Source organism: Stegostoma tigrinum, chromosome 21 (assembly GCF_030684315.1).
Source record: "Stegostoma tigrinum isolate sSteTig4 chromosome 21, sSteTig4.hap1, whole genome shotgun sequence".
Lineage (NCBI taxonomy): Eukaryota > Metazoa > Chordata > Chondrichthyes > Orectolobiformes > Stegostomatidae > Stegostoma > Stegostoma tigrinum.
Window position 1 is genome coordinate 37,578,004 of NC_081374.1, and position 27,797 is coordinate 37,605,800.

General features: G+C 41.8%; 1 protein-coding gene across 3 annotated transcripts in view; it reads left to right on the top strand.

The window, feature by feature from the left end:
* The window catches only part of LOC125462620 (T-complex protein 11-like protein 1), a 43,378-nt gene extending 17,255 nt beyond the window's left edge, over positions 1–26,123 (top strand). For all 3 annotated transcript variants that reach the window (XM_048552833.2, XM_048552831.2, XM_048552832.2), the window contains exons 5-11: positions 3,723–3,943; positions 5,518–5,654; positions 6,921–7,090; positions 9,417–9,598; positions 13,662–13,825; positions 15,404–15,666; positions 25,446–26,123. In XM_048552833.2, coding sequence (XP_048408790.1) covers positions 3,723–3,943; positions 5,518–5,654; positions 6,921–7,090; positions 9,417–9,598; positions 13,662–13,825; positions 15,404–15,633 — 1,104 coding nt within the window. In that variant the 3' untranslated portion in view covers positions 15,634–15,666; positions 25,446–26,123. The remainder of the gene's footprint in view (positions 1–3,722; positions 3,944–5,517; positions 5,655–6,920; positions 7,091–9,416; positions 9,599–13,661; positions 13,826–15,403; positions 15,667–25,445) is intronic.
* Positions 26,124–27,797: the final 1,674 nt, after the last annotated feature.

A 27,797-nucleotide genomic window follows, 5' to 3' on the forward strand; every position in this document is an offset into this window, starting at 1 on the left:
ACGCACAGTGGCAACAATGGGTACCAAATATACAAATGCACTTCCAAACCAATAGCCTCTGCCAACTAGAAGGTTAAGGAAGCTGATAAATAGGAGCATCATCTGCATGTTGCCCTCCAAGTCAAGCACCATGCTGAATTGGAATTTTATCACCATTTCTTCATTGTCAGTGAGACAAAATCTTGGAACTCCCTTCCTGTGGATGTACCTACACCACATGGACCACAGCAGTTTAAGTAGGTATCTCACTACCAGCTTCTCTAGGACAATTAGTGATGAGCATTAAATCTAGACTAGCCAGGAGTGCCCACATTCTGAGAGAAAATAACCCAATCAGCATAGCTGACGTAGGGCCGTTTAATAGACTCGGACAGAATTGTTAAAAATCAAAGGAGCATCCAGAAGTGTGACTCAAATAGGTAAAGCAATCAAACCCAGATCTCATCAGTCAGGATTTCTGCTCGTTCTTGAATCTTGTAAATCTTGTAAAAGGAGCCATTCAAGTCGGCGAGGCAATAAGAGTGTAATAGTAATAGGGGGTACCTTTAGTGAAGGGGACAGATACTCATTTCTGCAGCTGTGAGTGGGAGTCCCAAAGGCTGTGCTGCCTGCCCAGTGCCAAGGTTAAGGAACTGAAGAACAATGTGGAGTGAGAGGGGAGGGGATCCTGTTGTCGTTATTCATGTTTGTACTGATGATGTTGATAGGACTAGAATAGAAGTTCTGCTTGAAGAAAAAATTGAACTGGTAGCAGCTGAATTAAATACAGAACCTCCAAGATAGATAACTACCTGAACCACAAGCAAACTGCCAAGGAAAGTCAAAGAGCTAAATGCGTAGCTGCGAGAGTGGTTTGGTTGGAATGGGTTTCAGTTCGTGGGCACTGGCACCTGTACACAGGGAGAAGGGAGCTGTTCTGGTGGGATTGCCTTCCCTTGAGAAATGCTGGGACCAGTGTCCTGTTGAATCAAATATGTAGAGAGAGCTTTAATGTAATTGGGGAAGGTGATAGTTTGGGAAGGGGAAATGTAGATTTACAAAGGAAAAGGATGTGGCAGCATACTGGGTAGCTTTTTGGATAGTGATACACAGAATTGGTTAGTAATGGACAGGGCAAAGATTAAGGGTAAACCAGAAGATTTGGGATTTTTGTTTTAAAAACCAACAAAAGATCACCAAAAAAAAGTGAAGAGGGAGGAAATAACCTATGGGGTCAAAATTGCAAGTAATATCAGAACAGAGAACAAGAGCTGTTTTAAACATAAAAAAGGAAGAGAGGCCAAAGTAGACACCAACCCCAGAGACGATGAGTCTGTGGATATAATAATGGGGATGTAGGAAATGGCAGAGGAGCTGACTAAGTACTTTGCTTCAGTCTTCAAAGTATAATACATTATTAGCATTCCAAAAATAATAAATAAGGGCTAAAAGGGGAGAAGAAATAAATATATCAACTATCACTAGAGAAAAAGCACTAGTGAAACTAATGAGGCCAATAACCCATAACTCCGCAGGACCTGATGGGATGCATCATAGGAAAATAAAAGAAGTAGCTACAATGATAGTGGGTGCACAGGCATTAATCATCCAAGAATCCTACAATTCGGGAATAGTACCACAGGGGATTGCAAAATTTAATGTAACACCATTATTCAAAAAGGGAATGAGGCAAGAAACGGGTAACAATAAGGCAGTTAGCTTGACATCTATCATTGGGAAAACATTAGCGACTATAATGAAGGATAAAGTAGCAGGGCATTTAGAAGTACAAAGCAAAATCAAGTCAGCCTGGTTTCAATAAGGGGAAATCATGTCTGACAAATTAATTTGAGTTAGTTGAGGAGGGATCACACGATAGATAAAGGGGAAGCAGCGGATATAATGTTTGGAATTGTGGAAGACATTTGTTAAGGTACTGCACATAAAGATACTTATTAAGATAAGTGCCCCTGGTGTTGGAGGCAGTATTTTAGCATGGAGAGTGGATTGACTAACGGAAGACAGAGTACGGTTGTGGGGTACATTTCTAGAGTACATTCTTGTAACTAGTGAAGCAGCACAAGGATCAGTCTAGGGCCACAGTTATTCACAATGTTTACTAAAGACTTGGATGAGAAAAGTGAATGCACAATAGCCAAGTTTGAAAACAACACAATAGCTGGGAAGGTAAATGGTGAGGATGACACAGTCTGCAGAAGGACATAGACAGGTTAAGCAAGTGGACAAAAACTTGGCAGGTGGAATATAATGTGGGGAAATGGGAGGTCACGCACTTTGGCAAGAATAGAAGATCTGAATTTTTTTTTTAAATGGAGAACGCTCCAGCACAGACAGATTTTTGCAGTCCTCATGCATAAATCACAAAAAGATGGCATAAAGGTCAACAGGGAAAGTAAATGGAATGGTGGCCTTTATTTCAAAGGGAATGCAGTATAAAAATAGGGAAGTCTTGCTAAAACTATACAAGGCAAAGTAAGATCATAAATAGAATATTGTGAACAGTTGTGCTTCCCTTATCTAAGGAAAGATATATTGGCATTGGAAGAAGCTCAGAAAGTTCACTAGGTTGATTCTGAGTGTAAAGGGACTGTCTTGTGAGAAGTCAAGTAGTTTGGGCCTGTAGCCATTGGAATTTATAAGAATTAGAGGTGACCTTATTGAAACATATGATTCTTAGGGGACTTATCAAGGTAAATGTGGAGAGGTTGTTTGCCTTTGTGGGAGCACCTAGGTCCAGATGGTATAATCTCAGAGTAAAGGGTTACCCAGTTAGGCCAGAGATGGGGAGGAAATTATTTCCTTTACAGGGTACAGAATCTGTGAAATTCTTTAATGCTGAAAACTCTAGAGGCTGGACCATTAAAATTCTATCTCTGCGTTGAATATACATAATCAGTAAGGGAATCCAGGGGTATGTGGATAAGGCAGGAAAGTGGAGGTGAAGTTGATCAGACCAGCCACTATCCAATTGAATGGCAAAATAGACTTGATGGGCTGGATAGTCTATTTTGACTCTTATGTCTTATAGCCTTATGGTAAAGGTTGACCCCCTGTTTGTCTGGCTGCCTTGTTGCAGTCCTATCACATCTGCGACATTTCGGTACCATAAGGTGTAATGTTGAACAATACAATGTATCTGAACACCTGTAGCTGAAATAAGGCAGCCTGTAGTTAGACAGAATCACGGCAAAATTGAAGGACTTTGATTCAGGGCTGATTACTCAACTCCTGTTTAGGACAGCAATAAATGTCCCATCTCCAACTCAGTCATTCTCTCCTGGAAACTCAAAAACTGTAACCCTTACCTTCTGCAGCTTTCTCTCCCTGCTATGATCTACAAAGTCTTGCAAGCCAAAAGTGCATGACTCAATAGTGGCTACTTCATTTGCTGCTCATTTCCCTCCTGTTACTTCTGACAGGGATACTGTGATGCACTATGGGCTCTACCTGCTGCCAGGTTTTGCAGTATAATAAAACTGATTTTCCTTGCTTTTAAAGCACACAATGTGCCTGATTGGAGCATGTATAGCCTGAAATGTGTAAACCATCTAGTCAGATGGCCAGATCACCACACAGTTCTTTGTCAGGCTAAGTTACAAGGTGCATATCATGTATGGCTGGATCCACAATTCTATACCTTGGGAGTTTGTTAAAAGATGTTAAAGGAGGAATAGAATTGCTGGTCTGAACAGAACCTTCTTTGTTGGTTTTCTTTTCTTTAGTCACTATTGTCTCTCCTGCTTCCTGGCCACACCCGTTTGAGGATCCAGATTAATGAAGTGCTGGATATGGAGCTGATCGAGCAACAAGCTAAGCACGATGCATTGGATATCCAGCGATTGGCTGGCTTCATCGTAGGCATGATGGCAAACCTATGTGCCCCAGTCAGGGATATGGAGATTAAGAAGCTGAAAGGCCTCACAGAGACTGTATCTCTCTTCAGGTATGGTTGGATTCAGGACTGATATGTGTCCACAATACTGTAAGCTCTAAATTTCCTTTTTTAATTAATTTCCTTCCTAAGCCCTTTTGCCTTCTCCGAGTTGCATTTCAAAGTGGACCTCTTTGATCCTGCGCTATACTTTCTCTGTGGTTCAATAATGGGTTTTGTTTTTTAACCCTCCCGTGAAATGCCATTGGATGCTTTACTACATTAAAGATGCTATATAAATGCAAGTTATTGTTATTGTCCACAAGTGTCAGATCAAACAATACTCCTGTAACCATTTCCAAACAACTAAATAAACTACGTGTCAGCTATCCCCTCTTCTTCTTCTTCTTTAGTTATTTTATCATGTATTCTGCTGGGATTAGTCAGGTTTGACTTCTGTTTGTAAATCATTGCTTGCTTTTGTTAGATTGAATATTTAGAGAGATAAACAATCAACTTGTTCATAATAATCAATTCCAGGACTTTCCCACAGACCAAATGTCAATTTCATTAGGAATGTAAGAATTGCTAGATTAAAGAAACCCCAAGCTCCATCTATTACTAAGATTTTATGTAAGAAACCAGGCCATTCAGTCTATCAAATACTATCCTGGCCATTGCGTGGTACTACAACAGTGGAGTTATTGACGTATTGTTTGTGATTTATCTTTCAAGTGGTAACAAGCTTCAGAAATTGCAGATCCAATATCTCTTTCTCCAGAATATGCAACAATTACCATAAATTACACAAATTACTTTTGTGCTAAATTGCTCATTGCCTATACTCAAAATAATAGCCTTAAGAAATTTAATGTACATGTGAATGAATCAATACCACCTTGTTCCACCAGTGAGTTACCACTTCCTTAGTGAGATTCATGAGCTTGACCACTCACTCACAGCAATAATAACAGACACATTAAGCCCAAAATGCAAGTTGGGTTAGATTGGATAGATTGTTAAAATTTAAAAAATCTCAAAAAATAACAGCAGAGAAAGCTGAATTTCTGATCAAAATGCTCCTCTCCTTGATCAGAATACTCCTGCCAGTGACTAATGGTGCTCTGTTTTTGCTGCCCCTTCAAACACAGTCTGGATCTATTTTAGTTGCTGTTTTTATTATTGTCCTCTCTCCAGTTACATTCGCTACTTAACCAGCTCTGTAAATGATAATTATTATCCATTTGTTGTATGCTCATTCACTTTCCAAAGTAACCTGCAAGATTATTACATCTAGATTTGATTTAATATCAATGTAAGCTATCTAAACCAATCGATTAGGCCGGAGCCTTGTCATTTTCATCCTGCTGAGATATGTTAAACTTTAAAAGTAAAACTTCATCATAAACCATCCATGGTTGTTTCTGTTTGATCTGTGTGTTCATTTCTAAATATGTTCAAGAGATCATCTACGTGATCATCTCAAGTTTTATGTTGTCTTCCCTGCAGTTGGTAATCCTGCTTCAGTTGGGTGTAGTTACATACTAAGCATATCAGCAACATAGCACAACATTGTGAGCCGGAGGGCCTGTGCTGTGGTGAGTGAAATCAAACCTGTAATCCAGTCTGGCTTTACCTTCTCTTAGGGAAATCTTCCGTGTGCTTGACCTGATGAAGGTCGACATGGCGAACTTCACCATGAAGGCCTTGAAGCCTCACCTACAGCAAGAGTCCATTCAGTACGAGCGCAGCAAGTTCCAGGCATTCCTTGACAAACAGCCTAGTAAGTAACACACCAGAAGGGTCGGTGCTCAGGCTGTTACAGCACTGACCTTGTGAGAAGTATTATGGACCAGAGCAAACCCCCTCAAAATATTCAGAAGACAGTCCACATCCTAACTTTTTCTTATTTTAAAGGAATTTGAGACATAACACTTTCTTTTGTTGTAGTTTAACTATAGTGTATGAATAAAGAGGTTGAAGTAATTTAACTGTTAGAAAATTTAACAGATGAATAAATAATTTAATTACTAAACAGTAATTGTTCTGCAGTAGCAACATCCCATAAACACACGTTTGGCAAAGGCAGAAAAACAGATTGTCTTCCAGGCAATTGTCTAGGAAAAACATCAAGAGAAAACTTTGAGAGTGAGTGTAGCAGGGAGCAATGTACGTCAGCTTCCAAACCCAGCTTCAAGACCCCAGCAAAAGCTGCTGAAGGACTCATTCTGGTTCTGTGGCAACTTGACCCCACCCATTCAGGTTGCTTCTATTTTTCCAGCCTTAGAGACAAAAAACACCCCAAGGCCTCATATGCTGCTTACTTTATTGGCTTTGACGCAGACCAATTGGCACCCCAGATTTCAACGCTTCTTCATAAGGAAAACCAGGACAAAATATCCTTAATACCATGGCTTGGAGAAGTGTAGGCTGCAGGAACCACTGACAGTTAATGCACAGAACTCCTTGAGAACTGTTCTCAAAATGAAAGGGCAAGTGAACACAGGGGACAAGGAAATAAGGAAAGAAATTTTAATGTTCATTTCTGAATGTACTTGCAACATATCTACATACATTGTAGCGAGACTGATTCCTCCCTCTTATGATGCAGAATTAAATTTTATGTTGAGGACTTTGAAGAGACTGAGAAAATACAGCTTTTAAATTGGCTGTGCCTCCATCTACAGCCTTGCATGTTAAAATGATTCAAATATTGGTGTCAAGAGAAGTAATTAACAAAATTGTCTGCAAGCTGAGGCTTCATGATTTAAACTGATCATGTTTGATTCACATGGGCTTAAATTGTTCTTGACCCTTTGGGCTAAAATCATTTTAAGATTCCCATCTTTCAGTTTGTTTCCAACATCCCCCTCCAGGCACCGCCTAACAAATTAAAATATATCCAGATCCACATTACACACTCCTATATTTCTCTCTCTCCACATTGACCCAGTCCCTGAAGGACATCTCTGATACAACACTGCAGATCACATTAGTTTTTACGCCAAACTGCTGTTGTTATCTTCTTCCTCCTCCCAACTTTTTTCAGATGGTTTGGAGCACACAACTGCTTGGTTAAAGACAGCAATTGAGAAAACTGTCAATTCAGTCTCACCATCTCGTGGTCACTGTCCAGCAGCAGTGAGCCCAATAGTGGTGCTGAATCAAGGCTACATGAACTTGTTGACGTGGGATCAGGACACCAACATGTATCCAGAGGTAAGCGCCAACTCCCTAGTGAGTGGATAGCACTCATTTGAATAGCTTAGAGTGTTGTGCCTATCACCTATTTGTTTTCATGATGCTCAGGTATACAGAAGGCAAATAACTATAACCCATCTTGACAAATAAGCTGCCTTCATGGACTCCGTACCTGCTCAAAGATGCTTTAAGGGTGCCAGGATTAATTAAATTTGTCACAATGAACTGTTAACTAACAGAGAATATTGAATCATACAATGCATAGGAATTGAAGTACTTTTGAATTATATCACAGATATGTTATAGAGGATTGTTTTTTTAAGTTTAAAACCAGCTTGTGGCCTTTACTGCCAATTTGGCTGGATGCAGCTTCACGGTATGCTAATTAGTTTTGCCTTTTTGTTTTCGCAACCCCTTAGTCGCTCCCTTACAGATCCTCATGTGCTTCTCATTCATAACTGCTTTGATTCTAGTCACCAGATGTAATGTGTGAGCACATTTATTGAGCTCGGTGGTGCAATAACATGGAAAAGAGACGTGCTATGAGAAAGCATGGGTGTACAAGTTGAAGGGCAGTCTCTGCCCAAATGGAACGTATGTGTCACGTAGTTGGCTATGATAATTATTGTGCCCTGTCCTTCTCCATGGATGGAAAGACCCTCTTTCCTTCAGTCATGCTCTGCCCTTAGACAGCTGTGACCTTGTACATGACTAACAGTTGGTGTATTTGATGTAACTTCAGGGAGAGACTGAGGGAATGAGGCCTGGTAGAGTCAGAGTCAGTCTAGTCCTGAACAACATGGGACAATATACAGCTTACGTTTACTGTTCAACATTGAAGAGGGTCTCAAGACATTTTGCTTCAGTGTTTCAGAACATGTTAAAACTGCTTTGGAGACCAGCATCCTTTGACACAATAATTCCCAAAAGGCCTTTGGTCATAAAATAACCAAGCACATTGAGAGAACAAAAATAAATTCTGTTCAGTAATTCGATTTTGCAGTTGGCAGCATTGATAATGAGACCTATTTCAAGTACAGCAGTTGTGAAAGGCTTTTCTTATGTCTTGTCAGAATGCTGGGCAGACACTGCACTTCTCATAGTCATAGTCATAGTCATAGAGCCATACAGCATGGAACAGACCCTTTAGACAAGCCAGTCCACTCCACATATAATCCCAAACTAGACTAGTCCCATCTGCCTGCTCCTGGCCCGTATCCCTCTAACACTGAAATGTAATAACTGTGAGAAATCTAGAAGTAATTCTAGAAATAAGCCTGAATCTCAGGAGCAGCTGAAAGATCCAAATAACATGCAGATCATTCCTTCAACAATTTAAATTTAAAATAGTCATTAAAATTCAGGTTTATTTTGACTGGGTCGCTTCCAGTTCCACATTAAGTGTGAAATAATGGCACCATCTGCAGCTAAAACTGTCCATCATTCTTGGGCCCAACTTCACACCTGCTTGCTCCCAGCAAAGAAAATTCACATTGCTGACTCCTTATTTTCCCAATCCCATCGGTTTGTCAGATCACATTCCCCTCTGACATGTTCAGAAATGTCAAACCAGAATTCCCAGTCAAGACCGACAGGGAAGGTGCAAGGTGAGCCAAAATCGATTTAAGGTGGAAAAGAGAGGAAAAGGTCCCGGAGACAGTCTTCAAGGCTGAGGTCTGCCACAATTTGAGAACTTTAATGTCAACACGCTCTTAGGAAAATTTAACTGTGAAAATAAAACTCAGTGTAACCAATCACTGCTGAGGGTTTGGAGAAGCCAGAATATGTTGTTTCTTCCCCAAAAATTGTAGAACTTCACAATTACTTCCAGAGGGGTGAATACTTTTAGCAGCTCAGGCTCTGTCAGGGCTTTGGTTTGTGAAGCTTCTGCCTCCATTTCTTGTCCTGAAAGTGTGGGGACATGGTACCTGGGTGGTGGTGGATCTTTAGTTATAGTGACCCTTCAGTGAGAGTCTGTGCTTTGACTGATGGTAAACTATTAGCAGATCGTGGCAAATACAAGTCCTGACATGTACGCACTGCATGTTATCCAGCAAAGATCACTCAGTTACAATCAGGTAACGAAACCTGGGCAAGCTTCCCTCCCGTCTCATGTTCCCATAGTCAAAAGTCTGCATGCGCCAATTCTAACCGGTGCAATGTTGCTGCTGGTTGGTCCTAGGGAATAACCATAGAGATGGAATCAAAACAGTCTTAACCAACTCCACACTTGACAGGAGCTAAACTTGCTTCAATGATTGTCTTGACCAGTGAATTACAGGATGTTGTAATTTTCCTGTTGCTAAACAGTGAACCGACACTTGTGCTTTTCCCCCTCATACAGACTCTGTTGATGGACAGATCACGTCTCCAGGAGCTACAGCAGAGAGTTGATCAGCTGATTCTGGTGGCCTCCATCCTATTGGTAACCAGTAATACGGTGGGAGCAGCCATTTGTGGTTTGCCTGGGTTTGTAGATAAACTAAAGCAGGTCACTTGTGCCCTGATGGATGGGCTGAACTGCAAGTAAGTTAACCTGAGCGCCTGTGTCTCCAGGAGGTGACAGAGGAGACAGAGTATTCTGAAGCATGTTTAGGAACACCTGCTGTAATTATAACTCTATTCATTGAGTTTACACAGATGAAAATGTTGCACAGTGCAAAACAACTTCCAGCTATGAGAGTATAGACAGATGTTTGTGCAGTCCACAATTTCACAATAATTTTGGAAACTGCTGACATAATTAACAGTATCTCCTGTTTCAGTCTAACCCTCTTTTCTTATGATCAAATGGTAGATGTGGAAGTAGAAGGCTGTTTTTCACACTTGATTCCAACATCCCAAAAACCAACTCTATAGCCATTCCTTTTCAGCATTGAACTCCTTTTTTTTAAATGTCTAGATCAGGTACCTAACACACTCGCCATCCAGCTTTCACTCACGAACTTCATAAAGAAATCTTTCTAAGCTTAAGCTGTTTGGTCTTTCCTTCTATAAATGAGAGCTCTTGTGCTCTCTTACTTTCTCAAATCATGGGCCTGTATTAATTTTGACTTTCTTATCATTGACCTTGATATCCTGTACTAACACAATGGGCCTACTTTTATATACTGACATGCAATCAGTGAGGTGACGGTCTAGTGGTATTATCACTAGTAGTAATCAGGAGACCCATATAATATGATGGCGACAGAGGTTCGAATTTCACCACAATAGATGGATTCAATCCTTCATGTAACTCCAGACCCTTAGCAATGTGGTGATTCTTAACTGTCCTGATGAATAACCTAGTCAAGAAAAAAGGATGTTACAACAGACTGTTATTGACAGGAAACAGCACTGGCACACACAGCCTTGACATCCCTGTAAATTTCTCCTCATTAGTGCCAAAATTGGGAGAGTCATTAACCATAACCTACAGGACTAGCTACATAAATAAATGCAGTAGCTACAAGAGCAGATCAGGGGCTAGAAATCCTTCAGTGAGTAAGTAACTAACCTCCTGACTGCCCAGAGCCTGTCTGTCATCTACCAGGCACAAGTTGGGAGTGTGATGGAGAGCTTTTCCAACTGCCTGGATGAGAGCACCTCCAACAAGACTGGAGAGGCTTGTCCAGGATAAAGTAGCCGCTTTATTGGCACCACATCCACATCCTCCAAACTCATAAACACTACCATGCAGAGAAACAAAGGTAGCAGATACCAGGGAGCTCCAGAACCTGCAAGTTCCCCTCCAAGCCACTTACCAACCAGATTTGGAAATATATTGCTGTTCCTGCAGTGTCACTGCATCAAAATCTTGAAACCCCTCCTCCATATTGGCATTGTGGGCATACCTAAACCAAAGGAACTGCAGTAATTCAAAACAGCAGCTCACAACTACCTTCTCAAGGGCAACAAGGGATGGGCAATAAATGCTGGCCAGCCAGTGATGCCCAATTCCCTTGAAGAAATTTTAAAAATGTTAGAAGTTCTGAAGCATTTAAAGCAAGAACATCATTCTAGTTTGTTTGCCTTTCAAGATCATTGTGGACATTTTGGTTAGCAAAGCAAAACAGTTGAAGGTCAGCCAAAGCAAGGTGAGAATCAGCCATTTTACTGAATTGAACTTAAGTTGATGACCACACAGTGGTGGTCTTGGGAATTGCTTAGAATAGCCCAAAGTACAACATTATACAGAAACGCAGGTATGTTGTGCATACAAAAAGGAAAATAGTCAGAGTTGAAATGCTTGTCAAATAACCTTTATCACCTTGAGGCTTATATTTATTCTTGAAGTCATTAAAGCACAAAAGGAGACCACTCGGCCCACTGATCTCATATTGGCTGTCTGTAGATCAATCCAATCATTCTGATCATTCCCAAGCCTCTTCTCCAATCCTGTTCCCTATATTTCCCTGAAGTGTACATCCAATTCCCTTTAGAAAATGTTCATCATGCCCATTTTCACCACCACTGTGGGCAGAGAGTTTCTGGTTATTTTCATTCTTGACTTAAAAAGGATACACCTCACATCTCTTGCATCTTTCTCCCAAAACCTTTAATACGTGTCTGCTAGTACTCTCACCGTCAGCTAAAGAAAACAGATTTTCTTAGGCTATGACAGGTTTAGATAAGTAGACAAGGTATAAGGGCAGAATACAGAAGTCTCAGCTGAATCAAGAAATAATAGGGAACTCAACTTCACCCCAGTGCTTTCTGACCCATAATTTATGTGGCACGTCTTGGTTTCTTACTGCTTGCCCACAGCCTGCGATCAGATGTTTGGATGTAGCAACAGCCGTTAGAAGAATTGTGATTCTGTTTATCTGCTTCTGAGATTCCTGGGTGTTTGTCCTGATTGGGACTTCCCACAAACTGATAAACCAAATCATCCAGATGAGTGTAAACCAAGTGGAACATACCATGTAGAAAATGCTGGAAATACTCAGCAGGCCATGGAACACTCCTCTGGAAAGAAACCGAGTTAATGGCTCGATGTTTCAAGAGCAGGGAAGAGGTCCGGGTGCCAGGGTGGAAAGCAGGTGCTCACCTGGCACTGGCAAAATGTGGGAACCTATCAAGGTATTTTACTGATGACGAACTGTTAAGAGACCACTACTGGGATTGCCACACACTTAGGGTCTCCCAGAGCTGTTGGCCCAATAAGAGGGGCCAGAAACCTCAACAGCACCACCATGAGTGGTAGCAACCAATGAGACTGCAAGATGAAGCCCCTTCAAGACAAAATCAGTTTTATTCAGCACATTGAGGTCATGGCAGGGAGGATCAAGGTGCAGGAGATCAAGATGTGGTCACAGGGTTAGATATTCTTGTTGGCAGGGGGAGGGGGGAGCACTTGGAATGGCCATAAAGAAGGGATCTCCTGGGAGGTCACTAGGATTTACCTAATGGTCTCTCCACATGATGGCAGGACCTTCCCATGACTTTGGAACACTGATAGTGACAGAAGGTGACCTGTAGCTGTCTCCATTGACTGCTCTGTGAAGGTTCCTACTGCTGATTGCCATGGTGGCCAGAAGATGCCATTTTGCCTCCCGGTCTGTTGCCATAGTTATGTCATGTCCAATGTTTTAGGGCAATGACCTTGCTGATCACCAAGGGCCTAAAATGGCCACTGCTGCCTGGGAAGTAGGCACAATGAAACAATCCTATTTCATTCCCTGCTGGAAATCAATTCCTTTACCGTTATGTGCACCATAATTTCAAAATGGGAATCAGTTTCACTGTTATGGGGTACTTCATTGTATGAAACTTTCAGTTTCCCAGGAATCTTTCCTATCTTATTACTAGCTAAACCTCTTGCTAAATCTCTGAGGAGTTCTTCAAGTCGACAACATGGACTGGCTCATCAGATTTTTGCTCCTCTCAAACGTGGATGGACAAAAAGATGTCTTTGTTCCAAGACTCTTGGAAGGATTTACTTTCAAATATTGGAAAATGTTTAAGTTATTTTGGCTTGTTTTCCTCTTCTCCCCTATTTTACATTCCTCTTACCCAGCCCCTTTTCCATTTCTTTGTGTTCCATTTAAGTGCAACTTTACAGTTTATCTCCTCATTCTCATTCTACACAACTCTGGAGAATACAGGCCTAGACCCCTCAATTTCTCTTAAGAAGAAAATCTCACTATCCAAGGGATTAATCTGATGAACATGTGCAGCACTGCCTCTATGGGAAGTAAATCGTTCCTTAGATGAGGAGATAAAAGCTGCACACAATATTCCAGGGGTAGTCTCATTCCAGCTCTGTACAATTGCAGCAACTCCTCTTTAGTCATGTACATAAATTCCTCTGCATTGAAAGCCAGATGTAAGTTGGCACAAAATTCCATTAACATTTAGCATTAATAGTGTTTGGATGACCATCAGAAGGATAGACAAAAGGGGGTGGAGACTTTCCTCTTCTATCCTCCATATTACAAGCCAAGCTGATGCTTTGTACTTTGGGACTTGCCTAGCTGAGGCTTTGATTCTGAATCCTGGAAAGGTGGTATCTGTAAGCAGAGGATCCCTCTCCATCATCATTGGCAGAAAGTATTATCTAAAGGATTCTTGTTTTGCTCCTCCTATCAATCTCCACAATATTCAGGTTAGAAGATGCTCTACTTGCAGTATGCGACCAGATACACAGAGAGCTCGTCAAGTCACTTCCTGTTTATGGCTACTCTCCTCTGACAAATGAGCAGGGAGTCATCTTAAAAGGACAAATCCGCAGCATTTCACAGAGAGATAATGTCATTCGGAACCTGATTGGTGAGTTTATTACATAATCTCCAAAATAAGCTGAGTCTTCCTGGATAATGACTTGTCGAATGGAGGCCCAATCCTTAATGAGATTGAGTGTCTTGTCATCACTACATAATAAACTTGTTGCTGCTCTTCACTCAGAGCAGATAGAAATCAGGAATAGCAGGAGTAGGCTATTAACCCCTTGAGGCCTGCTCTGCCATCCATGCAGATCAAAGCTGATCATTTGCCTCTATGCCAGTTTCCCACTATCCTTGATCCTTTGATACCAGAAGTATCCAGAAACCTATTAACTTCTGACTTGAGCAAGGTCAGTGGTTGCAGAATTTCCACAGAATTCCAAAGATTCACCATTCACCGAGTGAAGAAATTCTTCCTCTTTGTAGATTTAATTGGCCTATCCCTTATTCTAAGACTGTGCGCCTCTGGTTTCAACCTTGCAAACACAGGAAACATCCTTCCTACATCAATCCTGTCGACCCTTGTAAGTAGTTTGTAAGTTTCAGAGAGATCACCTCTTATTCTGTATAACTCTGGAGAATACAGGCCTAGACTCCTCAGTCTCTCGTAATAAGAAAAGCCCACCACCCAAGGGATTAATCTGGTTTACATCTGCAGCACTCCCTCTATCACAAGTAAATCTTTCCTTAGATAAGAAGATCAAAGCCAGACACAACATTCTGGAGGTAGTCTTATTCCAGCTCTGTGCAATTGCAGCAACTCCTCTTTAGTCCTGTACTTAAATTCCTACTTATTGAAGGCCAGATATGAATTGACACAAAACGTACCACTAATTCCGTTTGCGTTCAGCATTAATAGTATCTGGAATTCATGGTGAATGCAATGCCCATTGTGGAACTGAGGCACTCTGACCAGCATGATCCCAGGATGAATTCTGTGCTGAATGATCCCACCTCAGGCAGAGCTGCATTAGAATTAGCAATAGAGCCCAGAGGAGGGAATATTAGTCAGGGCTACCCCATTCCAGCCTGCCACCAGTGACTGTCTCTGCTGGGTCATCACGTGTGGCCACAGTGATAAAATATTAAAGAAATTGTCATCTGCAGAGCTGAGCCCCAGAGTGGGTCAGTACCTAGAGATCAAAATATAGGAGAAGGCACAACAGCTCAAAAATGAGGTGCTACCATCCAAATCAAGAGTTCGTTAGAAATATTGACAGTATTCACACCATAAATTATCCAGTAGGGAATATCTACCAATAAGTTTCATTCCCTTTATCTACACACAAATGGAAGATGTTCCTTTGGCCAGGTAATGCAAACGTCAGGACTGTCCAATCAAATATGGCCTAAACATCTAAACAATTTGAACAAACACATTCCAACATTCAGACAGTATAACTGAAACTTGTGAATCTCCACCATACCCAAGATCTCTATCTCTGAAGAACTGAATTACTGCTTGAAGAGAAATATATTTTGCAATCACTATATTTATGCCAAAACCTGATCAATAGATTATGAGAAAATTTTGCACCTCCCAACATTCATAGACCAAACCTTACTAGGATCTACTCTGCAATATCATTTAACTGTTTTCATAAGGCAGTATCTCTTTTTGTAGGTGAGCGGATTCATTCATACCTGAAGGGTTTTCTCAACTCCTCAAGCCCACAGAATGGCTTTCGTGCTCTTCCTGGTGGTCTTGCTCCAATTCAGGCAGAGCTGAAGGAGATTGGTGGCTCCTTCAGTCATATTCTCCACCACAACAGGATGGTATTTGGACCCTTTTACTCCAGCATTCTGGCGAAGCTGCTGTTCGCTGATGGTGATGCCGGGATGGACTCTCGCTGAGTCTGGGTGCAGGAACCCACAGTCAATTGATGGGTAAGGATCAGAAATCTTTGAGGTGAACAAGAGTTATCTGAGACATCATATTAACCCCATCCTTCTAGCCAGGGTACAATTCTAGAAGTGAATAAAATTATCAGAATAGTAAAAGTTGGTGGTGGTTTCATCCAGCAAACATTAATCCCTTAGCGTCTAATATTCTGGTACCTTAACTATAACATTGAAAGGAACACCTGTTTATCATTTTTACTCCCTTTCTTATCTCCGATATCAATGCACTATATATCCTTGGTGGACACATGCATGTAGGCAGTCTATTCCCAGAATAACTCGAGTCCTTCAGAACTGGGATGGAGGGATTATCTTAAGAAAGGTTGGACAAGATGGGACTGTTCTGTTTGAGTTTAGAGGAATGGAATGCAATATTACTAAAAACATAAGAAACCCTGAGGGGACCTGAAAGGTGGTTTCCTCTTGTGGGAGAGAGTAGAGCTATGAGACTTAGGTTAGAAATAAGAGGTTGCCCATTTAAGATGGAGATGAACAGGAATGTTTTTTCTCTTAGATGGTCACAAGTGTGAGAAACTCCTTCCCAAAGCGGGGGCTGTGTAGAGTTGTGGTCACTGTCAGATCAGCCTTGATCTTATTGAACAATGGAGCAGGTGTGAGGGGCTGAATGGCTAACCACTGCTCCTAAATTGTAGTCGTTTAACAAACATGTTCACACGTATTATGACATGCCCCTGGGGCAAGTTGGATTTGAATCCAGATCTTCTGGCCCAGAGGCTGGGATCCTACCATTGTACCACTGACCCTGATACACAAAATCCATTCGGCCTATTGGGTCTGTACTGACCCTCTGAAGAGCATTCCACCTGATCCCCGTAACTCCATATTTACCATAGTTAATTCACCTAGCCTGCACATCTTTGAATCGAACCGAAGTCGCTGGCACTGTGAGGCAGCTGTGCTAACCACTGAGCCACCATGCCCACCCTGTGATTATCTGAATGCTTGTAGAACTATAAGAACATAAGGTATTTGTTTGCCATTCCTGTAGTTGGAAACCTGTGACTTCCAAATCATAATCAAGAGATGCTACTCAAACTATCAGCCTTAGTTCGGTGATGACCTTGACCTATATTCTGCTGTGTTAGTTGGCTCTTTTCTTCTTGGTGAGGTTCACATTCTAGGTTGCCACAACATTCCATGTGTTTTTACAGTATTGTAAAGAAAATTTGAGTGTTTTATTCTGCAGACTTACTAAATGACACTTTGCTTTGTAATATTGATGCTTGACACCCAGTACTGGAAGATCCATGTACTCTGTGAAATCCAGTTGTATCTTAGATCTGCCATTCACCATTTGCCTATTGGTTAAACTTGGAGGATTTTCGAGCAGGAAAAAGAGCAAGAGAATAAAGATATTGTAGTAAAGACTCACGGCATCATTGGAAGAGCCCACTAATATTACAAAGGATGATTCGTGCCACTGAGTTAATTCCATGGGTGTGTTTCTGAGAGAGATCATACTGGGGCTACCACAGAATTTTGAAACTGGGGTTTGCAAATGAGATCAAAATAACGTAGGAACACGTCACTTGCGGGTTAATTAAGCTGTGGATATATTTGGTGTAACCACAACAAAGGTTCTCATTCACTGTCAGATCAGCCTTGATCTTGTTGAATAATGGAGCAGGTGTGAGGCGCTGAATGGCTGACCATTGCTCCTAACTTGTAATCATTTAATCAATGTTTAATCAACTGTTAATTCAGCTTGTTCAATAAGATCAAGGCTGACCTGACAGTGAATTTAAGAACCTTTTGTTGTGGTTACACCAAATACATCCAGAGCTCATTGTAACCTGTGAAATTCTTGACATCAGGAGGCTCTGAATGCTCAGTCGTCGAATACATACCAACCCAAGATTACGAGATTGTATTCATTGTAAAAGTATCTCGTTTTGTCAGATATTCGCAATTATTCCACTGTCTGCATGCTGTCAGACGTAGTCATCCTGATCATTGCACTGGCTGTGTGGAACAGTTCATGTCTTGGTCTCCCATTCCCCACAGTCTGCAGTTAGTAATCGTCACTCTGCTTTTTAATCTAAATTACCTCAATTAAAGGTATATACACCGAGTTTTTTTATCTACAGAACTAACTCTCATAGGGGCCTGCCATCATAAAGTCAACCGCACGAGTGAACCTGGATCCTCTCAATATGTCATCCAGGGTAATGCTGTAGTAATCTACTAAAATCTTGTTTAAAATTATAAACTTTTTATTCACAGCCACTGAATAGGCAGTGACTAAAGGTGACCCTATTTTATCTATTTAACTCTTCTTTCTAAAGAGGCATGCTACTGATGCTTTATACAAGTGCATTCATTGTGTGCCATCTAGTGGCAAACAAAACTTGTACAATTTCACCAGAACCATGGTACCTTCAAATTTCAGTAACAGCAAGGTGCAAATGCGAGAATCTGAGCACAATACCTCAGGTGACCCTTCAATTCAGACCTGAGGGAGTGCAGTACAATGGAAGGTGCTGCATTTCAGATAAAATATTAATGCCAATCCTGCCAGCCCTCTCAGGTGTACATAAAAGATCAATTACATTATTTTGAAGTTGTCCCTAGTCTACTGGCCAACATTTATAATCCCGCAACCATTTCTAAAACAGCTTTTCTGGTTATAATCACACTGCTGTTTGTGAGACCATGCTGTGCATAAATTGGTTGCTGTGTTCCATACATTACAAAAGTGACTACATGTTTTGTAAAAGAAATGCTTCAGTGCACTTGTTCATGGAATTTTGGTGTAGCTGGCTAGATCAGCATTTACTGCCCATTCTTAATGACCCAGAGGTCAGAATGGTAAGTGTCAGGCATAATGCCATGGGTTGGGAGTCACATATAAGGCAATCCAGATAAAGATGACTGATTTTCCTCTCTTGTAAATGTTACTGGGTGAGATAAGAGTTTATTGTTGCCATCTGGGCACCTTCTCATTCCAGATTTTTATTGAGTTCAAATTTGGCCATTTGCCATGGTTGGATCCAAACACTTGTCCCTAGGACATTAGCCTGGGGTTCAGAGCACTACTTGCCTGTAAAACACTTCAGGACACCCTGAGGATGGCAACAATGCCATGTAATAGGAGTTTGCTCTTTTCAAACTTTCCATAAAAGTTTGAAAATGTCTCACAATGGTTTTGTTTTTGTTGGTTCAGCTATTGTCATAATTCAGCAAAAAACAGAAGCCATTCAGCATTAACAATGTGTCCAAACAGCAATGAGAAAAATATGGAAACATCTCACAGATTGCAAAATATCCCTGGGGGTGAGCAGATTAGGAGGCTGGAACGTGAATGATTTTCCTTAATTACCTGCAAGGCAGGAGTGTCCTGCAGCTGAAAATCCAGCGCCTTTGAAACAATAGGGTGGCAAAGTGGCTCAGTAGTTAGCACTGCTGCCTCTCAGCCAACTCAGGTGACGATGTGGAGTTTGTGCATTTGCCTGTGTCTGTACGGGTTGCCTCTGGGTGCCCTGCTTCCCTCCCACAGTCCAAAGATGTGCATATTAGGGAGATTGACCATGCTAAATTTGCCCATTGAGTACAGGATGTGTGGGTTAGCCATGGGAAATGCAGGATTACAGGGATATGGTAGGGGGATGGAATAGGGTGAGATACTCTTTGGAGGGTGGTGTGGACTCGATGGGCCAAATGGCCTGCTTCCACACTGTAGTGATTCTGTAATGGGGGAGATGGGTGATGAAAGAAGAATAATAAATGAATATCTGTGTAACTGTGAGATGTACTAATCATATTTACAGACAACCCAGAAATTTTAAATGAGGGCTGCAAATCTGAAACAAGAGATTCTATGCCTCTAATTTTGAGTTCTCAACCAACTAGAATTATTCTGGTTGCAACTAATTGTAAATTGAGGTGATACCAGTAGGTGGCATCAATTCCAACAATTTGAACATTTTAAAGTTGAGTTTTTCACATCAATCTGAAGAAAAAAGCAGGCAGTTGTAATTTAAGGAACTGGTTCAAAGTCCAATAATAGACATTACAAATTTAGGTACATTTTGCATTGCAACAGGATTGAAAGAGACATAAAAATTTATTATTGGAGTGTTGAAATTTATAAGTACAAATAACATATCAATTCTAAATCAAGGTGGAAGCATTTCATGTCATGTGAGTTTGTAATTTTGTTTCATTAAATGTATTCAGTAAATGGAATGTTATTCTGTTGTGATAAAATGACAGCTTCATCGAACCAAACAGAATATTTTTCCCAATTGTGACAACTTCTTGAAAATTTCAACAAAAATCCGCAAATGAAATTCAGTTCTTTCCCTCTGTAGGTTTTTAATGCAGAACTTCCTCACCAGTTTTGCAGCAAGAGTCATTCTGTGGTAACCCACTATTAGGCTGACCTTGTCATTATCAGTTGCTGAGTGGTGACACAGTTTCAGGTCATGACCACTACAACTGCCATTCCAGGCCATTAGTCTGAGGTTCTGGATTACTGGTCCACTGACATTATCACGACCATTATGCCACTACTTCCCTTCAAGTTGTTAGCCCTAGGTCACAACCCCAATGAACTCCTGCAGTGTTGTCCTATGGCTGAGTTCACTGGCTTCCAAGGTGCACAACCATCTTGCTTTGAGCTTGGTATGACTCCAACCAGAGAACAGTTCCCTTTTCTGTTCCCACATCCCATTACCACTGACTCCAGCTTTGCTGCGGCTCCTTGATGGCGCACGTGGTCAAATGCAACCTTAGTGTCAAGGGCAGGCACGCTCAGGTCAGCTCTTGAGTTCAGCTGTTTTGTCCAGGCTTGGAGCAAGGCTGTAACAAAGTCATAAATATAGAAGATAGAAACAGGAGTAGGCCATTCATCCCCTTGAGCCTGTTCCACCGTTCATTATGGCCAATGGCAGTTCATTAAGCCCAGTACCCTAATCCCAGCCTCCCCCATATCCCTTGATCCCTTTATCCAAAAGACAGATGCAGTATAATGTGAACAAATGTTAGGTCATCCACTTTGGTAGCAAAAGTGGGAAAGCAGATTATTTGAATGGCTGTAAATTGAGAGAGAGAATGCTTAATGAACCTGGGTGTCCTCGTGCACCAGTCGCTGAAAGTGAGCATGTAGGTGCAGTGGGTAATAAACTGTATCCTACCCTCATCTGCCATCTTGTTTACCTCTTCGAAAAACTCTAATATGTTTGTTAGATATGAAGATATGACTTCCCGCACACAATCCATGCTGACTATCCCTAATCAGACCTTGACAATCCAAATGTTAGTTGATCCTGTCCCTCAGTCTCCTCTCTAATTACTTACCTACCACTGACATCATGCTCATTGGCTTGTAGTTCCCTGGCTTGTCTTCGCGACCTTTCTTAAACGATAGAACATCATTAGCCACCCTCCAGTCTTCTGGAATTTTACCAGTGGCTTCAGATGAAGCAAAAATCTCTGCAATGGCCTGTGCAATTTCTTCCCCAGCCTCCCACAATGTATGATGATAGACTTGATCAGGCCTAGGAGATTTATCAATCTTAATGTGTTTTAAGGCTGCAAATACGCCCTCTTTGGTAATATGTATATGGTCCAAAACATCTCCACTTGTTTCCTTATTACCCTTAGCGTGCATGATTCTCTCTCTCCAGTAAACAGTGAGGAGAAGTATTCACTAAAAATCTCCCGTGGCTCCACACACAGATTACTATGCTGATCTTTAAGGGGATTTATTCTCTCCCCTAGCCACCTTTTTACTCTTAACATAGCTATACAACCTCTTGGGATGATCTTAACCTTTTATCTACCCGATCTATCTCATACCCTCTTTTTGATCTTCTGATCTCCCTCTTATGTGTGCTCCTACACTTGTTGTAGCCATCCAGGGATTCACTTGAGCCTGATAGCTTCAACCCAATGTATGCCATCTTCTTTTTCCTGACCAGAGTCTCAGTATCCCTTGTCAGCCAGGGCTCCCTAAACTTGCCAGCTCTTCCCTTCACTCTAACAGAGACAAGTAGATATGTACAGGTATGATACAGTTAGGAATACGGAGACATGGCTGGACCAGGGATGGTGACCAGGGATCGGATCTGGAAATCCATGGGTATTCAGTATTTAGGGATGACAGACAAAAAGGAAAAAGCTGCAATGTTGCATTATCAGTTAAAAAAGAAGATATAAGCACAATACTGAGGAATATCACAATATCTCAGTCAATATAGAATCTGTGTGGATAGAACTCAGAAATACCAAGGGACAAAAAGATATATAGGAGGGTGCCATAGAGACCACCGCCCTGTTGTGGTGATGTTGGGAATGGCATTAAACAGGAAATCGGTGATGTGTGGAATAAAGGAACATCTGTAATTATGGTAGATTTTAATTTGCATATAGGCTGAGCAAATCAAATTAGTCACAGTATTGTAGAGAAGGAATTCCTAAACTCCTGACATTGGAAGGCTTTCTGGACCAATACATTGAGGAACCAAGTCGAGAACAGGCCATCTTAGACTGGGTATTCTATAATAAGAAAGGAATAATTGGCAATGTAGTTGTGAGAGACCCCTTGGAGATAGAATTCTTCATCAAGGTGGAGAGTGAGATCGTTGATTCTGAGACCAGTGTGTTGAATGTTAATGAGGGAAGCTCCGATGGTATGAGGCATGAGTCATCTACGATGGATTGGGAAATATCACTGAAAGGAGTGACATGCACAGGCAAAGACAAAGAAAGAGTGAATGGGTGAACTACAAAAACTGTTTATTCCTATCTGGTGCAAGAGTGTGAAGAGAACAGTGGCTTATGAGGAAATCTTATTGATAGTATTAGATGCAAAAATGGGACATACAAATTGGAAAAAAGGAACACTAGACCTGAGGATTGGGAACAATTCAGAAGTCAGCAAAGAAGGCCCGAGGGATTGATTTAAAAAGGGGCAAATGGTAAATGAGTAAATTTGTGGTAAACATAAAAACTGACTGTGAGAAGTTTCTATAGTTATGTAAGGAGGAAAAAGATTGATGAAAAACTAATGCAGGTCCCTTACAGTCAGAAACAGGAATTTATAAAGGGCAGCAAAGAAATGGTTGACACAAAAGAGGACAAATGTACCAAAAATGATGAGGAATATAATGGTTATGGAGCGAACAAACTGAAATATACATGTATTAGTAGAGAAATATTGTTGGAGAAATTGATGGAATTTAAGGCTGTTAAATCCCCGGGAGCTGATAATGTACATCTCAGAATACTTAAGGAAGTAGCCCTGGAAATCGTGAATCCATTCGCGGTCACCTTCCAGTATTCTTTAAACTGTGGAACACTTCTAGCAGATTGGAGGATAGCTCATGTAACCCCACTGTTTAAAAAGGGAGGAAGAGAGAAAATAGGGAAGCTTTTAAAAGTGTGAGATCAAGAATAATTAGTTAATCCACTTTATTTCAAACGGTCTCTACGTTGAGTAACAAAGTCTTAGAGCTTTTTTTTTAAACACTTCTTGTCCCATTAAGGGGAAGCAATGGCCTGGTGATATTATGGCTGGAATATTAATTCAGAAACCCAGCTAATAGTCTATGGACCTGAGTTCAACTCCTGCCATGGCAGATGGTGGAATTTGAATTCAATAAAACAAAATCTGGCATTAAGAATCTACTGATGACCATGAAACCATTGCTGATTGCCAGAAAAACCCATCTGGCTCACCAATATCCTTCAGGGAAGGAAATCTGCCATCCTCACCTGGTCTAATGATTCCAGACCAACAACAATGTGGTTGACTCTCTGAAATGGCCTAGGAAGCCACTCAATTCATGGGTAACTAGGAATGGGCAATAAGTGCTGTCATGAGTGAACAAAACAAATCCACTTTTTTTTTTCTACTGTGGTTTTTTTTCATTGTGGCCTTTGATTCTGCTGCCTATCATTTCTCTAATCTCCCTTTGTCATTTGTTCTCGGCCTTGCATATCCCAGACGTGGCGAGTTTCGTCAGGAGTTCGGTGGGCCTGGTGGAATTCAAACTGAGCATCAGTGAGCAGGTTATTTTTGAGCAAGTGCAGCTTGAGACCACTGTTGGTGACATGTTCCATCACTTTACTGAAGACCGAGAGTTAGGTAATGGGGCAGTAACGGTCAGAGTCGGATTTCCCTTGCTTATTTTTAAGGGCAGGACAAATCGAAACAATTTTCCAGGTTATCTGGTAGATGCCAGTGTTGTACCCGTATTGGAACTGCTTGGTTAGGTGTGCATCAAGTTCTGGAGCGCACAAGTTTTCAGTACAGCCAGAATGTTATCAAGGCCTACCTTTGTGGAATCAAGTGCCTTCAGCCATTTTTTTTTGGTGTCATGTTGAATGATCTGAAAACTGTCATCTCTGCTGCTGGGAACCTCAGAAGAAGGATAAGATTGATCATCCACTTTGCACTTTGGCTGAAGAGGCTTGCAAATACTTCACCCTTTTTCATGGGTATGCTTGGATCTCCCATCACTGAGGATGGCGTTATTTTTGGAGTCTAGCCCTGTGGTCAGTTGCTTAATTGTTTACCATCATTTTGACTGGATGTGGCAGTACTGTAGAGCTTAAATCTGATCTGTTGGTTATGGTATCACTAAACTCTGGCTACTGCGTGTTGCTTAGCATGTCAGTAATTATGTTGCAGCTTCATCAGGCTGAGAACGCATTTTTAGATATGCTGGTGCTGGTTGTAGGAAACTACATTGCATTTAGCCAATTTTATTCTAGCGCTTTGAAAGGGGAGCATATGCTGCACAACAGGGGAAACAGTATTCGTCAAGGTATTTCAAAGGTTAATGTACAAAGTACAAATTCATGGTATGGGGCTTGCAAACAGACATGGATAGAACATTGGCTGGCTGCGGACAGCACAGCATACCTAAATGGTGTCTGCCTGATTGGTAGGACATGATCAGTGGAATTCCACAGGGCTCTATACTGGGACCTCAACTTTTTTTTACAATAAGTATCAATGACTTGGATGAAGAGAGCGAAGGCAACCACACTGTTGTGTATCTGGAGACACATATTGATCAGACAAGGTGAGGGTTAGCAAATTTATTTCCCTATAGGACATCAATGAACCAGATGGGTTTTAATGACAACTAACAATGGTTTTATAATCATCATTAGACCACAAGTTTTAATTCCACTAACTTATTGATAGAATTTGAATTCTATCGTCCTGATTCAAACCCATTTCTCCATAATGGTACCTGGTTCTCCTAATTACCACTCCAGTGACTGCTGTTTTGTCCATTAGTTTTTGTTTAAAATTTTATGCTCCCCTTTGCATCATGACTATGTCACCAAACTTGTGTCAGCATCACAACTGGATATATGACTCTCTCTACTGTGTATCCAAATTATTAGTAAATGCAGCAAATAGTTCAGCAGCCATTGAACATCCTTGTTGAATTCCCATTCATATTAAGTACATACTCATTATCTCCATTCTCAATCTTCCAATGTCTAACCAATCTCCTGGCCCGGATTAATAATTCACCTTCCATTCCACTAGCTTTTGTTTTTGTTAGCAGTCTCTCATGTCGAAATTTATTTCTGGCACGTAAAATAATTCCATGTAATTTGTGGAGACATTAATCTTAAGGTTTCACCTTTAAAGGCTTAGTACCGGTGTCAAATAGTGCAAGAAGTAATTTTATATAAATACCTAAAATCTGCTGCACACCGTTGCCTAGCATCATTCTGAGGCTACAGACTTTGAAAGATTGTTGTGCTTCTGTTTTCAGTCTATTGCTTGCACCAGCAAAAAACAAACAATTCACCTTTAACTGGTTGGAACTCGGGCTTCCCTTATTATCGCATGTCTACTCGAATCTGAACACCAACAAATCATCCAAAGAAGCTGTTCAAAGCAATGGTGCTGCAGAACATGCTGCCTTCTGCCAAGGATGACTCCGAGCTAGCTCTCTCCTGGCTTCTCCACAAAGAAGATCTATCTGACCTGCTATTGCTGCCTCCTGCTGGAGCAGAAAACGCAAATTCAGTCTGTAAATACTTTAATTGCACTATTATAATTTTAATAAGCTTTCATGAGGTGATAAATAAATTCTCCATATGGGGTGAGACAGAGAATATCTAAGCTTTGAGTTTCAAGAATTGCTATGTAATCAGGGTCATAAGATAAATCTATTCACTGATTTTGTTCTAAAATATTAATGTTGACTACGCTTGTTGCCTCATGTTTGTTTCATTGTCCTCTCTATCACTGTATATGTTTCATGATGCTGTTACAACAGATTATTTTTTTCACTGCAAGGTTAAAAACTGGGAATGTTTGTAGTCTGAAAAAGAAATAGAAATTTCTGAAAACAGACTGTAAATCCTGTAAAGGGAAAAATTAAGTTCAGATTTTGAATGGTAAATCCTGATCAGGGTCTGGGTTTGGGGCTAAATCCTGGTCAGAGTCTTGGTTTGGGGGGTGGGGGGGTGGGGAGGGGAGGGGAGTGGTGGGTAATTCCTGATCAAGATGTTGCTCCAATGATGAAACTCTACCTAAAATGCAAGTCTGTTCCTCTCTTCAGACCTGACTATATTTTCTATTTTTATTCTACAAGCTGTACTACAATTATTGTTGGTCCCAGCTATGCTTGCCTCGATTCCTCCCACTTCCTACAGACTAAGGGGGTGGCCACAGGCACCCGCATGGGCCCCAGCTATGCCTGCCTCTTTGTAGGTTACGTGGAACAGTCCCTCTTCCGCACCTACACTGGCCCCAAACCTCACCTCTTCCTCCGTTACATTGATGACTCTATCGGCGCCGCCTCTTGCTCCCCAGAAGAGCTCGAACAGTTCATCCACTTCACCAACACCTTCCACCCCAACCTCAAGTTCACCTGGGCCATCTCCAACACATCCCTCAACTTCCTGGACCTCTCAGTCTCCATCTCAGGCAACCAGCTTGTAAGTGATGTCATTTCAAGCCCACCGACTCCCACAGCTACCTAGAATACACCTCCTCCCACCCACCCTCCTACAAAAATTCCATCCCCTATTCCCAATTTCTCCGCCTCCGCTGCATCTGCTCCCAGGATGAGGCATTCCACTCCCGCACATCCCAAATGTCCAAGTTCTTCAAGGACTGCAACTTTCCCCTCACAGTGGTCGAGAATGCCCTTGACCGCATCTCCTGCATTTCCCGCAACACATCCCTCACACCCTGCCCCTGCCACAACCGCCCAAACAGGATCCCCCTCGTTCTCACACACCACCCCACCAACCTCCAGATTCAACACATCATCCTCCGACACTTCCGCCATCTACAATCCGACCCCACCACCCAACACATTTTTCCATCCCCACCCTTGTCTGCCTTCTGGAGAGACCACTCTCTCCGTGACTCCCTTGTTCGTTCCACACTGCCCTCCAACCCCACCACACCTAGCACCTTCCCCTGCAACCGCTGGAAGTGCTACACTTGCCCCCACACCTCCTCCCTCACCCCCATCCCAGGCCCCAAGATGACCTTCCATATTAAGCAGAGGTTCACCTGCACATCTGCCAATGTGGTATGCTGTATCCATTGTACCCGGTGTGGCTCCCTCTACATTGGGGAAACCAAGCGGAGGCTCGGGGACCGCTTTGCAGAACACCTCTGCTTGGTTTGCAATAAACAACTGCACCTCCCAGTCGTGAACCATTTTAACTCCCCCTCCCATTCCTTAGATGACATGTTCATCATGGGCCTCCTGCAGTGCCACAATGATGCCACCCGAAGGTTGCAGGAACAGCAACTCATATTCCGCTTGGGAACCCTGCAGCCCAATGGTATCAATGTGGATTTCACCAGCTTCAAAATCTCCCCTTCCCCCACCGCATCCCAAAAGTAGCCCAGTTCTTCCCCTCCCCCCACTGCATCACACAACCAGCCCAGCTCATCCCCTCCCCCCCCACTGCATTACAAAACCAGCCCAGCCTGTCCCCGCCTCCCTAACCTGTTCTCCCTCTCACCCATCCCTTCCTCCCACCTCAAGCCACACCTCCATTTCCTATCTACCAACCTCATCCCACCTCCTTGACCTGTCCATCTTCCCCGGACTGACCTATCACCTCCCTACCTCCCCACCTATACTGTCCTCTCC